The 15,438-nt window shown below is 40.5% G+C and overlaps 1 protein-coding gene and 1 pseudogene across 1 annotated transcript in view; one reads left to right on the forward strand and one right to left on the reverse strand.

Moving 5' to 3' along the window:
• Positions 1–3,650, reverse strand: part of ALDH1L2 (aldehyde dehydrogenase 1 family member L2) — a 63,609-nt gene extending 59,959 nt beyond the window's left edge. Inside the window, exon 1 of the mRNA XM_004446782.5 lies at positions 3,471–3,650. Within this exon, the coding sequence (XP_004446839.2) occupies positions 3,471–3,518 (48 nt within the window). The 5' untranslated portion in view covers positions 3,519–3,650. The remainder of the gene's footprint in view (positions 1–3,470) is intronic.
• Positions 3,651–9,558: 5,908 nt separating this feature from the next.
• LOC101429512 (CD83 antigen pseudogene) lies at positions 9,559–10,107 on the forward strand (annotated as a pseudogene).
• The last annotated feature ends 5,331 nt before the right edge of the window (positions 10,108–15,438 follow it).

Below are 15,438 nucleotides of genomic sequence, written 5' to 3' on the forward strand. Positions count from 1 at the left end.
AAATAAATAAATTAATCTTCAAAAAACATTAAAATGAATGCTTTAAGATATGGTTCCTGTAGTATTCATATTTTGGAATTCATTCCAATTGTTTTTCTACAGTTATTAATACTACAGTGTTTATTTGTAAAAAAAAGATGTATAAATTCAGAAACATGCTGTTTTTAAAACAGATGTGTGACTGATATTATACATCCTTCACTTAATAGTATTCATCAGGAATGGGTTTTTAGCCTTTGATCTTCAAATGTATGTCTCCTAAAGATTTTTTAACCTCAGCTTTTTAAAATATAGCTTTCTAGTCACTGACTTGAATTAACTCAGATAAATTAATATCAGTGTTTAAATTCCCCTTATGTTTATATTTTACTTTTAATTACTCATCAGGTTAAGACCAATTTATATATGCATCTTGAAACCAAAGGTCTTACAAGAATTTAAACTATGTAAATTCATCAACAATGAGCATGCTACTCCAGCCTGGATTATTTGCATGCTGTCAAGTCATTGTCAGTTTCTTGTATTATAGTTATTTGCATAAAGCCCTTTATCACTTTAATATATATACACATAAATAATTCTGAAAAAAAAAACATATTTTCATATACTTAAAAAAAAATGAGGGAGAGATTAAGACATTCCCAGATAAATAAAACCTGAGGGAGTTCATTACCACTAGACCTGCCCTAAAAACAGTGCTAAAGGGAGTTCTTCAAACTGAAAGGAAATGACACTAGACAGTGGCTCAAAGCAACATAAAGAAATAAAGACCTAAAGGTAACCATTTGTGTAATTATAAATGCCATTGTATTTTTTGGTATGTAACACCAACTCTTAATTCCCATTGGTACTAAAATGCACATGCGTAAAAAGTATGATAAATCTATGGTTTTGGACACACACTGTATAAATACATAAGTGGTTAACAAATTTTTTTAAAAGGTGGGGTACATAGGGGTATAGGAAAAGTACATGCGTAGGGTATTGAAGTCAAATTGGTATCAAACCAAATATGATTGTTATATATTTAGGATGTTAAATTTTAACTCCATGGTAACCTCAAGGAAAATATATGAAAAATATATTCAGATAAAAAAGAGTTGAAAGTAGGTTGAAAGTGAAAGGATGGGGAACACATACCATGCAAGTAGTAACGAAAAGAGAACTGCGATAGCTATGCTAATATCAGATAAAATAGACTTTAAGTAAAAAACTGTTATGAGGGACAAAGACAGTCATTATATACTGATAAAGCGGTCAATTGTACAAGAAGACATAACAATCATAAATATATATGCACCTAATAGCAGAGCCCCAAAATAATATGAAGCAAATACTGACAGATCTGAAGGGAGAAATTGATTCTACATTAATAGTAGGAGACTTTAATAAACTTCTTTCAATGGACAGACCATCTAGTCAGAAGATTGTAAGGAAATACAAGATGCAAATGATATTTGGAATCAACTAGACCTACAGACTTATACAGAACGCTTCACCCAACAACAACAATAAACATGAAGTCTATCCTGGAGAATGATTCATGAGCACTCAAGAAGAATTTGTATTCTCCTGCTTTTTACACTTAGCATAACATATTTGCGTTTCATCCAGAAATTCATTTTTATTACTGAGTAGAAGTCCATTGTATGGATGGGTGTATCACGGTTTGTTTATCCTGTCACCAGTTGAAAGATATTCAAATTGTTTGCAATTTTAGATAATTATGAATAAGGCCTCTGTTAAATGTTTGAGAACAGGTTTTTATGTGAACATTAGTTTTCATTTCTCTTAATTGCAGTTGCTGGTTCCTATGGCAGCAATATGCTTACCTGGACAAGAAACTTCCAGTTTCCCAAAGTGGCAGTAGCATTTTGCATTCCTACCAGCCATGTACCTGTTTGATTTTGACTAACTCTTATAGAATAAGTCTAACAGTTGGATCTCCATTTTCCACAGAGTAAAATATTCCAAATTCTCCACTTATTCAATGTCTTCCTTTGAAGAACCTGCTTTCTTCCGGGCCATGTCTGCCACTGCCCCTCCACATGTACCCCTGAGCACAGCAGATTCAGCTCCTGAATCTTGAGGTTGGCTGGAGCTTTCCCACATCCACGCTTTTGTTTATGCCGTTTGCCACCTGGTACGTTCACCTTTTATTACTGAAATCTTACGCAAACCCCATCACTGTAATCTTCTAATCCTTCAAGCCTCCCTTCTGCTCTCCAAAAAAAATAATTCAGTGAAAGGTGTTGATGGGGGAGGCCAACAAAACAAGCAGGCACAAGCTACTTGCTACTTTGCCATCCAACCCAGATCCTTAAGTACCACGTGGAAATAGAAAGCCAAAGGAGGGCGCACAGCACTGGCTGAGAGCAGACAAAAGCCCCATGGAGAAAGCGTCTTTTCCCCCTTATTTTTTAAAGAAGGAGGATCCTCTCTGAAGTAACTGAAATTGATTGCATGGGGTAAAATGGAGTAGTCCAGGGGGAGAGTGAGCTTTTCCTTTTAAGCAAGTTTGGGCCAGATCTTGGTGATTCTCCAGGCTTCTCTCTGTCTCTAATATATATATATATATATATATATATATATATATATATATATATATATATATATATATATATATAAACATATGGATACAGAGAGGTGGCAAGGAAATCTAAGCAAGATACATCCTTTTATAACACAGCAAGCTTGTACTTTGCCATAAAAGAGATGCTGTACACAGTACGGATATATATTTGTTTCATCCCCAAACGGCTTGGAATCTGCCTAGGCACAGGGGAGAATCTCTCCCGAGCCCCCCGAAGTGCTGAAGAAAGCGCCACTTGCAACGTGTCAGCTCTGGAGGCGCTGATGCAATTCCAAGCCACCGGGTTGGCCAGGGTGGGTTCTGGCGCTACAGTTCGATAATGTTCCAGCGTGGCTGCCTCTGAACGACCGGGAGTCCTAGAAATCCTGCTGCCTGCTGCTCAGGAGCCCTGAGCCTCCGGCCACCAGCTCAGAGTGCCTCGTCTCAACGGGTCCCTGCCTGCGGGTCTGGAGCGCTCACGCCTCTCAGGCCGCCGCCGAGGAGCGGGCTGGCTGGATACCACCCTCCTCCAGGAGCAGGTCTCGGTCCTACGCGGCTCCGTCTCTTGACCAGGGCTCTCCCACGATTGAAAAGAAAAAGGAAAGGAAGAGCCGACCCTCTGGCCCCTCAGCAAGTGACCGGTGCCACCCCTGTCAATCCCAGCCGGACCCCAGATGTTCAACAGCCGCGTCCGCAGCCCCTTCCCGATGGAAGACAATGGCTCGATGGACAAACCCCATCCGGGGCCCTCCCCGACCTTTCTCTGCAGTCTCCCAGTTTTAAAAACGCTCCCTTGACTCGGGCAGAGTCTCCACCTCGTTACCCCGCTACCCTCTCACCCCGCAGCTCCGCCAGCCCGGCCCTCCCGCTCGGGGTCTGCTGACCAGGACGGACTCACCCGGCCGGTGGAGAAGCGCCGGAGCGCCTGGCGGCCCAGCCGCAGCATGCCGGCGAGGCGCGCTCCGCGCAGGGGCCCGAGGGTCCAGCCTGGGCGCGGCCCGCAGCCTCGCTGCCCGGGGTCGCCCGCCTCGCTGCTCTCGGTCTCGGCGAGGCCGGAGGCCCTGGAACCCCGCCCCCTCCAGCTGGCGGGGCTTTGCCCCTCCCAAATGGCACGGCTCCAGCGGCCTCTCCAATGCGAAAGCGACGGAGCCTGGCCGCCTCGCCGAACAGACCTCCTCCCTCCCTCGGTTTAGCCCTGGCAGAGGTGCTTACTAGCAGTGGGACTTTCTACAAGTTACTTGTACCCTCTGAGATGATGACACCCCAGTCATGTCTGCCACACAGTCTTGAGAAGGAGGCAGGCATGCTGTGTGCATTCAGCTATGATCTACGGAGGATAAAGAGTGGGGGCACCTTCACCATATAGGGATCATGACTCACAGGCTGTTGAGAGGGTTCAGTAAGAGAGAAAGGCCTGGCACACAGATGGTAGGTACATACACTTCCTCACCTCTCTAGAAGAAAGGTAACTGAGCACTTGTCTCAAATGGGACTCCCTAGCTTGGCATTCAAGGTCGCCTGCAATTCTGGACTTTACTCTTACTTCTTGCTTCCCATTTGCACATATAATTCAGTCTACCAATCTACTTGCCAATACCTTCCAAGACAGTGCTTTCCAGAAAAGCTTGTCACCTGTGAACACCATCTCAACAAGTCGACAGTATCTCAAACAAATTGCTTCTGTTCTCAAATGTACAGCTTAGATGCTCTTCCTGAAGGCACTTTTCCTGTCTTCTCTTCTTAGCTCTCCTGCCTCCCCACAAGTCATCTTTCACTCCTCTGAACTGGGAAGGATTTTTGTGTATCATTTCTGTCATGTGTATACCCGTCTTCTTTTCTACTGGAAGCTCCTTGTAGGCTGAGTCCATGTCTGATTTCTTCAGATTTGCAGTGTCTAGCTATAAGAAGGGCTTAACAATACTTGTTGGAAGAGAGAATGAATGAATGCATTTAAGAGGATAAGGAAAAAAGGAAAAAGACTCATTCATAAAGCTTGGAGAATTGAGGCAAACATGCAGGGTCCTGATTTGGAAACACCACTGTCTGTAACCTCCAAATATCTCTAAGACAGAGGAAATAGAACTGCCCCTTGCCAGTTCAACCCACTTTCTTGACTGGATGGTGTGACTTCTTCCTTCTTTTAAACTTCCTAATATTGATATTCATTTTAGTTGGTCCTTATCTTTGAATACTGGTGGAAGGTGTGGTTTTTCTTGAGTAGGGCTTCCATAGTAATATATACCTATTCCCAACTTTAGGAAATATAGACTTTATGTTCTATCAAATATATTGAAATATTCATGATGTCTAAGATTTTATTCTGAAAGAAGTGTAGGTTCCTTGATAATTTCAGGTTAGACCAGGTGCAATTAGAGAGTTTGACCAGTTCAGTCTGATAGTTTGGCTAAGCAAGTTTTGGAAATGGTGACTCTGGTACCTAAAGCAGTAGTTGGGATGAAACAGACACTCAATAAGTAATTAAACAAACTGGCCATGAGCACACATTTCAGAGACCACAGGTGCACAGTCATTGCCTTTATCTTCCCTCTGTTATCTCTACAAATCCCCCACATGCAGTGGTGGTACCAGCTATTATGTTCCAGAGCTCGACCTTGAGAGCCTGAGAATTGAGGAAACTTTTCTCCATCTATTTAGATAATAGTGGGGTTTTCCCCCTTCAATTTGTTAATGTGGTGTATTATAATAATTGATTTTCTTGTTTTGAACTACCCTTGCATACCTTGTTTAAACCCACATGATCATGGTGTATATAATTCTTTCAATGTGCTGCTGGATACAATTGGCAAATATTTTGTTGAGGACCTTTTCATCTATATTCATAAGAGAAATTGGTCTGCAATTTTCTTTCCTTGTAGTATCTTGTAGTATCTTTTATTTGGCTTTGGTATTAGGGTGAGGTTGGCTTCAGAATCAACAGTGTTCCCTCTTCAATTTTTTTTTGGAAGAGTTTGAGCAGGATTGGTATTAATTCTTCTTGGAATGTTTGGTTGAATTCACCTGTGAAGCCATCTGGTCCTGGGCTTTTCTTTGTTGGAAGGTTTTTGCTTACTGATTCGATCTTACTAGTAATCGGTTTTTTGATACACTTGAGTAAATGTAGGTAGTTTGTGTGCTTTTAGGAGTTTGTCTAGTTCATCTAGATTATCTAATATGTTGGCATACAGTTGCTCATAGTATCTTCTTATAATCCTTTTTATTTCTGTGTAGTCAGTATTAATGTCTGCCTTTTCATTTCTGATTTTAGCTATCAGTGTCCTCCTTCTTTTTCTTTGTTGTCAGTCTAACTAAAGGTTTGTCAATTTTATTGGTCTTCTCAAAGAAACAACTCTTGGTTTTGTTGATTCTATTGCTATTTGTTTTTTTAATTCTCTATTTCATTTATCTTAACTTTTTTTTTCCAGTAAGAGCTACTTTAATTTTCTATTAAACATTTTTCCAAAAGCATTATTTTACCCAATATCTCATTAAGTTATAAGAAATAGTAACATTAGCATTAGAAAAATTAGGAAGAAAAATAAATTAATTGAGGATAATTAAACTAAACTTAAAAGGAAAAGGAAAATTTAACAAAAGACAGAGCTTTACATATCTACTTAAATTATTATAAGATTATAATGAAAAAACTTTGTATCTCAAAGCAAACTATGTTCAATTATTTTTAATAATAGCCATTTTAAGACTCCATACTCTGATTTTTTCAAGGAGGAACCCCATTTTTAAAACAACCCCATTTTAAAAATAGGCTTATGTTCAGCTATAGATGTTTTACCCCAAATTATGATCATAATACTTTTATTTTGAGAGAGAAGAAAATACCATTTTTGATTACATGGAATAAAAATAATTGTTTAAAAAACACATCCTAGTACAGAATTTTGAAAACTATTAATGGAAAATAGGTTAAGGTAATTAAGTGCACAGCAGCACTAATTACTGGCCAGTTACTGGTATTCTGTTTCTTCTCTAGTTCTCCCAGGGAAAACTCTTAAATTGAATCTTCAGCAGAATGTTCCTTAAATATACTTTATAAGCAAAATGAGAGCTTTTATTTACATAGTTTTTGGATTTTACTGTTCCTTATTCTGAAACTCAATTTTCTCCAAACCATAATTACCATACTAACTTTGTAATGCACAGTTGTATGGAATTCAGCAAAGCCATAGTAGTACACCATTAGGTTCTATTCACCCAAAGCTAGGGAAAAAACAGGATTGGTCACACATTAAAAAATCGATCTATCTCATGCTATTTTTTAATTTGTACTTTCAGTCTAATTTCTGACAATGAAATATATGAATATGTATCTCATCTTGATTTTCAAAAGCCACCAAAGGCAGTTCTTCATAGCTTAACTTTGCCTGGCTGAAACAGATTTGATAACTTCATAGCCAGACCCATGTTGCCAGTGGTTTTCAATTTGCCTTCAAAGAAGGCTGACTGAGGATTCATTTTACCAGTCATTAAAGCCAGTAAGTCCAAGTTAACCCTTGTGATTGTGCAGTCAGCCTTCTTACCCGAGTTAGGAAGCACTGATCCTTTGCCGTTCTTCACATCTACCACCCAGCAGGCTTCTTTACCCCCAGGGCCGTCCCTCACTTTGAAGGCAAAAATACCACCGATTTTCTTCACAAACCATTCCCCTTCCCCTTCAAGCTTCTTCTCAATTTCTTTAAATACAAGATTTGCCCTAAATCCCACAACTGCAGAGCTGGCTGGAGCAGCCTCAATTTGATAATCTCAAAGTTACTGGTGATACTGGTGTCCTGTCATGTGATAAAGATAGCAGCTGATCTCTGCTGAGGTCTCTGCCTTCCCCTCCAGAATCTACCATCTCCCAGAGCTCAGCTATGGGCAGCCAGGCCTAGGGCTTGTCTCTTTCCAGGCCTCCTCTCTCAGTCTTGGCTACTTCACTTTCTTCCCAAGTTCAGCTGTGGGCTATCAGGCATATGGCTCATCTCTTAGGCTTTGAGCTACTCCGTGGGCCCAGCCTTTGTCCTTAAGTTTTGGGTTGCTACTAATCCTCAAGTCCTCTCTTACATGGTAGGGTCAAAAATGGAAGTTTCCTTTCTCTCAATCTTGGCTCTTATCTTTGTTATTTCCCTTCTTCTGCTTGCTTTGGGTTTAGTTTGTTCTTTTTCTAAATCCTCCAGTTTTGGCATTAGGTTTCTGATTTCAGATTTTTTTCTTTTTTAATGTAAGCACTTAGAGCTAATAGTGTCCCTCTCAGCACTGCCTTTTCTGTGTCCCATAAGTTTTGGTATGTTGTGTTTTCATTTTCATTTGCCTCAAGATATTTCCTAATTTCCCTTCTGATTTTTTCTTTGACCCACTGATTGTTTAAAAGGATGTTGTTTATAATAGTATCACATATTTGTGAAATTTCCATTTTTCCATCTATCATTGAATTCTGGCTTCATTCCATTGTGGTTGGAGAAGATACATTGTATGACATCAATACTTCTTAATTTATTGAGATTTGTTTTGTGACCTAACCTATGATCTCTTCTTGAGAATGATCCATGTGCACTAGAGAATAATGTGCATTCTGCTGCTACTGAGTATTATATATATATATATGTTAGTTCTAGTTGCCTTAGAATATCATTCAATTGTCTATTATCTTACTGATCTTCTGTCTACATGTTCTGCTCATTAATGATAGTGGTATATTGAAGTCTACTATTAATGTAGAACCATTTATTTCTCCCTTCAGTTATGTCAATATTTGCTTGAGATATTTTGGGGCTTTGCTGATAGGTGCATATATATTTATAATTGTTACATCTTCTTGTTGGACTGATCCCTTTATCAGTATATAACGGCCTTGTTTGTCCCTTGTAACAGTTTTTAACTTGAAGTTCATTTTTTTCTGATATTAGTATAGCTCTCTTTTGGCTACAACTTGCATGGTATATTTTTCCCATCTTTTCACTTTCAACTTACTTATGTCTTTGAATTTAAGGTGAATATCTTATAAACATCATATGGCTGGGTCATGCTTTTTAATCCTTTCTGCCAATCTCTGTCTTTTGACTGGATAGTTTAATCCATTTACATTTAAAGTAACTATTGATTCAGGCTTTTCTTCTGCCATTTTCTCTTTTGTCTTTGTAAGCCATACTTTTTTTTGACTTTTAATCCTTTCATTAATGTCTACTTTTATATTTATTTGATATTTTGTATTGTACCATTTTGAGTCCCTTCTCATTTCTTTCTGAATATATTTTTTTATATATTTTCTTTAAATTTAACATCTTAAATCTATAACAATCATATTTGATTCCAACTTAAAAAATTCAATAGTATACACATACTCTCTGCCCCCCCATCTTTTTTGTACTTTTTACAAATTATATCTGTACATTATATCAAAACCATATTTTATTATGATTGTTTATGCATTTGCATTTTAGTACCACTAAGAAGTAAGAACTGGAGTTACATACCCAAAAAATACAATACAATAGTACTGGCACTTATAACTACCCATATGGTTACATTTAGCAGAGGTCATTTCTTTATGCCACTTCAACCCACCGTCTAGTGTTCTTTCTTTTCAGTCTGAAGAACTCCCTTTCACATTGTTCATAGGGCAGGTCTAATGGTAATGAATTCCTTCAGCTTTTGTTTATCTCGGAATGTTTTCATCTTTCCCTCATTTTTGAAAGAAATTCTTGCTAGATATAAAGTTCTTGGTTGAGAACTGGGCGGGGCTAGGCTCTGTGTTGGGAAGGCGGGGAGACCGTGTGGAGCGCACGGGCTGGGGAATTACCGCTGGCCTGAGGGTGTGTGGGGGGGAACTGGGTCAGGGACGGATAGTCAAGTCCCTGTGTGCTGGTACAAGAGGGCTGCGTGAGGGTGGAGCAGGTAGCCCCCAGGGGGCGGGCGCAGTGCTCCAGCTACTTGGCATGGCCTCCAGCTCCTGCTCCTGACTGCCCCTGGAGCCTGGTGCCCCTGGTGTGGAGATGGAGGTGGCTTTTTCAGAAGATGTGATTGCCCTGCACCGCCCACTAGGACCCACAGGTCTCCCACATGGTCTACTGGCCCAAGCTTACAGAACGGGGTGAAGAGTTGCTGGAGGTACTACCAGAAGAGCTGAGCCTCAGTGAACAGTCCTGCCATCAGAAGGAGCAAAACGGCTCTGTAGGGGCCCCTGATTTAAAAAAAGAAACAACCCATATTCCCTGAAGATCCAAAACACTACCGGCTGTGACGTGGGGACATACAGGTGCACAGAGGGCAGAGGAACTGAAGTGGCATCGTGAACTTGAGGGTGACAGGCTGCCCCAAGGAATGCAAAGAAGAGAATTTTAAGAAATACAGAGCTGATTGTACTGCTGTTGGTACTGGTGGTTTTCTACTTAACACCCATCATTTTCACTTGTAAATTCATGCAACTACAGAGTATTTTTCCAGATTTTTCTAAATCTATCATAGAATGAACTTTCCTTCCAGTCATCTCCCACAGTAAGCATTTGGGGCCAGTGACGCTTCACAAGACAGAACTGGTGTGAGCAGGATTTCGGCAGGTTGCTTTTTCTAAAACTGAGGGCTCAGTAGCGTGCCTTTCTTTCACTTTGGACAAGAAAAGGATGATTTGCCCACCAAAGATGGCACCCTTCCCATGAGGTGCTGTACCTGACTTAAACACCTGAAAGTGGATCCCACCCCATTTTTGGTGGGTCTTGGAGACACCACAAGATCACCTAGCCCAAGGCTTCTTGTGGGTTGCTCTGTAGTGCTACTTCATTGCTTCCGCCTTTGCATTTTGTTCAGCCATCTGGTCAACCTCTTGGAAATTTTTTCAGTTGTACAAAAGTTATAATGAGATCCTGTTGGAAAAGGATCTTGGCTTATGGAAGGCCCATAACTGGCCTTGTTACAGATTCCTGAAAACAGCTGTCAGGGAAGCAGATATGGCTGGATTGATTGGGCTCCCATCTACCATATGGGAGGTCCTGGGTTTGGGTCCCAGGGTCTCCTTTTGAAGACAAGCTGGCCCGTGCCCACAGAGAGCTGACAGCCCTTGCCCGCAGAGAGCTGACGGCCCATGGAGACCTGGCACAGCAAGATAACTCAACAAAGGTAGACAAGCTGACACAGAAGAACATGCAGTGAATGCAGAGAGCAGACAGCAAGCAAGCAGCAAGCCGGGGTGGGGGATAAATTAAGAAAAAAACCTTAAAAAACAAAAACAGCTGTCCTCTTCCACATCTGAGTAATATGTCTTTGACTATTCTGTGTTTTTGTATCAGCCCAGATGTATTATGTTGGGGAAAATGACAGACCAAGCTGTGAGACAGTGGGGGATATTTATCAAATAACTTCCTGGTATGAAGGCCCCACTATCACTAAGTGGCATTATGTGTGCAGGGAAACAAGCAGGTCATTGAACTGTTCCCAAACAGAGCCTTTTCATCTGGGAAAGACATCCATAAAGAAGCAATAAACAAAGCACAGATATATATATCTGTATATATCATCAAAGAAGGATTTGTATTTGTTTTCTTTTGATATCGATATCTGCACCTAGATACCATTCCTAACTGACAAGCACCCTGAACATGGAGAATAAGAGGTCAATGAGGGTAAAAGAGGATTAGGAAGCTATTTTATTAACTTGATAGGAAATGCTGGGCCAATCATACCATTTGGGTTCTGGCCCCAGTTGTCCTACTACTTGCTGTTTGATCAGGTATATTCCTTATGGTTTCTGCTTTAATGTTGAATGGGTTGTATGGGTTGAATGAAATAATGTATGTGAAAATGCTTTGAAAAAGTATAAAGCACTATATAAAATTGAAAAAAAAAATCTTGATTGGCATTTGTTTTCTTCCAGCCCTTTAAATATTTCAACCCTCTACCTTTTTGCCTCCATGGTTTCTGATAGGAAATCAGCATTTAATCTTATTGCGATTCCCTTGAACATAACTTGTTGCTTTTCTGTTGTGTCTTTCAGAACTCTCTCCTTGTTCTTGGTATTGGACAGTGTGAATACTATGTGTCAGGGCATTGTTCTCTTTGAGTTTATTCTATTTGGGGTTTGTTTGGCTTCTTGGATGTGCATGTCTTTTGTTAAATTTGGGAACTTTTCTTTCTTCTCCTTCTGGGACTCCCATAATGCATATGTTGACATATTCGATGGTGTCCCACCAGTCTCTTAGGCTCTGTTCACTCTTTTTTAAATTTTTATTTTCTGCTCTTTGGCCTGAATCATTTCAATTGTCTTGTCTTTAAGATGACTGATTCTTTCTTCTGCCACATCTCATCAGCTGTCAAAACCCCCTAGGAAATTTTTCATTTCACTTATTGTGTTCTTCAACTCCAGTATTTCTGTTTGGTTTTATTGAGAATCTCAAAGAGATTTCCATTTTGTTCATTCCATGTTTTCTGTATATTCTTTATTTCTTTCCCCATGTTTTCCTTTATCTCATTCATCATATTGAGACTCATTTTTTAAAGTCATTGTCTGGTAAAACCGAAGTGTGTTCCTCTTCATTGATCGATTCTAGATTTTTACCTTGTTCCTCTGGATGGGCCATCATTTCCTGTTTGTTTGCTTTGGAATCTTTTGTTGCACATTGTTCATAATAATATTTTAAAGTGTAAACTCTGGGTATTTGTCACTGAGCTGTTTCTAGCTAATGTGTCTAGCTAATGATAGGACAGAGATTTTTATGAATGCTATGAGCTAATCAAAATAATCAAACCAAAGAAAAAACTACCTTTCATTGTCTTTGAAAACTGGCTCTGCTTTGGCTCTCCTGCAGAGCCAGCCTTCCAATTAAGATCATTCCAAGGCAAATGTGACGTCCAGAGTCCTCTCTGTCTTATCTGAGTCTATGTGGAACCTGCCTCTTTTCATTGGTTTGTACTTGTTAGTTGGTTTAGGAATTCCCCTAATTCAGTTTATAGACATTCAAGTAAATGCCCCCTCTACTCCCTTTGAAACAGACTTTCAATTCCTTCCTGGGTGCTCTTTGTGTAACACAATGTAGATATTCTTTTGCCCCAGAACCCTTTGACTTAATTGTTTCTCACACTGTCCCAGCTGTCTAAAAGCCACTTCTCTGCCTCCAGCACAAACTCTTGGAGGGCAAGCCCAAGACAAGTTTTCTACTCAGTTAGACTCTACTCAAACTTCCACCTGATAGATTGGTACTGACCTATATACACCCTAATATGTGCACAGGGGCCACCATTCAGTTATCTCTAGAACAGGGCCATGGTCCCATAATGGGAACACCCCATATTGTGGAAGGGGTGAGTGAGGGGTCAGCAAGGGTGCCAGGAGCTTCTTCTTTAGCTTTTGAAGTTGCATTTTCTTAATTCAGCACTGACCCAATTAATGCACCCCTTTAACTGTTTTCTGTAATTTTGAATAACTGTTCTGTTTTTACGATTTCTCTGCTGCCTTTTTCTAAGGGGTGATGGAACAATGGCCACCCTCCAAGCCAGGCCTCTAGCTACCTGAAGTAGCTGATCAAAATCAGTGATTAATGATCAGGTCATACACGCCTAGAGTCTGGAGGACTAGGTTTTTATGTTCCATCCTGGTACTAGAATGTTGTGCCAGGAGACTGAGCTGCAGTCACCACTCCTGCCTGCCAGGAGGTTGGTGAATGGGGGATGAAAGCCAGTGCAGGAAGGGTGACACACACTGGAATTTACTGCAATTTGCCAGCCTCTTTCTCCTCCCTGGATGCTATACAGTTGTCCACTAGACTTTGGGGTTTCAAAATAGTTGATTAGACCGTTTCTGCCAATTCAATAGTTGTTTTGGTGGAGGCATTGATGCTTCCTCCTTCACCATCTTCCCACAATCCTCCATCTGCTTTGCTCTTTTTTTTCTTATAACAGCTTTATTCACATGACCAAACATGGCCATATCATCTTTGAATAGGAAAATGTATAACTAAACTGTGCTTTATGCAAACATGGAAGGCTTGATATCCTTGAGTGAATGGCTGAGAGAGGAGCCATTGAGAACTTGCACCTGCACAACAGTATCTAAATTGTGGTTTATTGGCTGTTGAAACCAAGGACAAGTTAGACATGCTTGAGGCAAAGCAGGACTGAGAAATTATATGTACCCTACTCACAAGACCCCTGATGTCACTTGTTTTTCTTTTTTTAAATTTTTATTTTATTATCTTTTTTTTTAAAGCTATGTGGATCACACAAAATGTTACATTAAAAAATATAAGAGGTTCCCATATACTCCATTCCCCACACCCCCCATTCCTCCCACATCGACAACTTCCTTCATTAGTGTAGTACATTCATTGCATTTGATGAGTACATTTTGGAGCATTGCCACACAGCATGGATTATAGTTTATGTTGTAGTTTACACTCTCTCCCAGACCATTCAGTGGGTTATGGCAGGATATATAGTGTCCTGCATCTGTCCCTGCAATATCATTGAGGACCCTCCAAGTCCCAAAAATGCCCCCATATCACACATTTTTCCCTCTCCCTGCCTTCAGCAACTCCCATGGCCACTGTTTCCACATTAATTACATAATTTCTTCCATTGCTAGAGTCATGATATTTCTATAGTAGAATACCAGTAAGTCTACTCTAATCCATACTTTATTCCTTCATCCTGAAGACCCTGGGATGGCAATGTCTACCTCACCTCTAAATCGAGAGGGAGCTTAGATCCCATGTGGCTGATGGGTGGAATTCTCCTGTTTGCAGCTGTAGACTCTCTCAGTTTCCTGGTGTCATGGTTGACCATCCTCACCTCCCTATTAGCTGACCTGGGTAAGTCGAATAAACTGGAGAGTAGGTGTTACAACTCTGCTGCGGCTCAGGACCTTGCCACTATACATACAGGGAAACACCTGTTACACTGATGAAAGGCAAAAGATCAAAAAATTTTTTCTTATGACATTTTTCATTTTTTTAATAACCCAATTTACTTTTTAGTTTTCCTAAATTATTATATATTCTATTTCTAATCTTTAAACCTATTATTACCATTTCGTTTTCTTATTAATTGAATTTGGCAATATATTAGACTTCATTTTTGAAGTTTTGGATCACAGAGGGGTTCAACTACGGCAGGGGAGGAACACTGATGTGGGGTGCCATTGATGGGGGATGCATGGGTGGGAGGGAGTTCTCCAGGGCATGCATATAGGATATATAGATGTATTCCGATATTTGTTGGGTATTGACATAAGGGGTAGAATTTCACACAACTGAGGGAGTGCTGAGTTCCCATTCTGGGAAACTCTGTCACACTCCCCAATGGAGCAGCAACGATCCCCCAAGTACAAGGGCAAAGATCAGTGAAGAAGGATAGTCCAATGACGGGCCCTTGATACTGATGACTATGCTTATGAGCCTTTGTGTTTGACATTTCAATTAGGCCTACAGCTGCAGGGTGCCTAAGAGTTACCTCCTGAAAACTTCCATGTTGCTCAAATGTGGCCACTCTCTAAGCCAAACTAGCATATAAATGCATTACCTTACCCCGGCATGGGACATGACTCCTGGGGATAAGCCTCCCTGGTGCTGAGGGATTACTACCAAGCAGCACTTGGTGATGCAACTGGAAAAAGACCTTGAATAAAAGGGGGAAATGGTAAAGACAAATGAGTTTATATGGCTAAGGGAATTCAAAATGAGTCAGGAGGTCATCAGAGGGGTTATGCTTATGCACCTCTCAGCAGGACCTCAGAGACAGTCAAGGTGGATACAATCCCAGGTAGTGGTGCTCCTGAAGGCTGTGGAGACACCCAGGCCCTACAGTCACAACAGATGGCTCTGGAGTTCAGTGCATTGCCAGTGGGCCCTATTTTGGAATTTGTGCTCCTGAGTGTGATGGAGTGAGAC

The sequence above is a fragment of the Dasypus novemcinctus genome, chromosome 12 (assembly GCF_030445035.2).
Source record: "Dasypus novemcinctus isolate mDasNov1 chromosome 12, mDasNov1.1.hap2, whole genome shotgun sequence".
Lineage (NCBI taxonomy): Eukaryota > Metazoa > Chordata > Mammalia > Cingulata > Dasypodidae > Dasypus > Dasypus novemcinctus.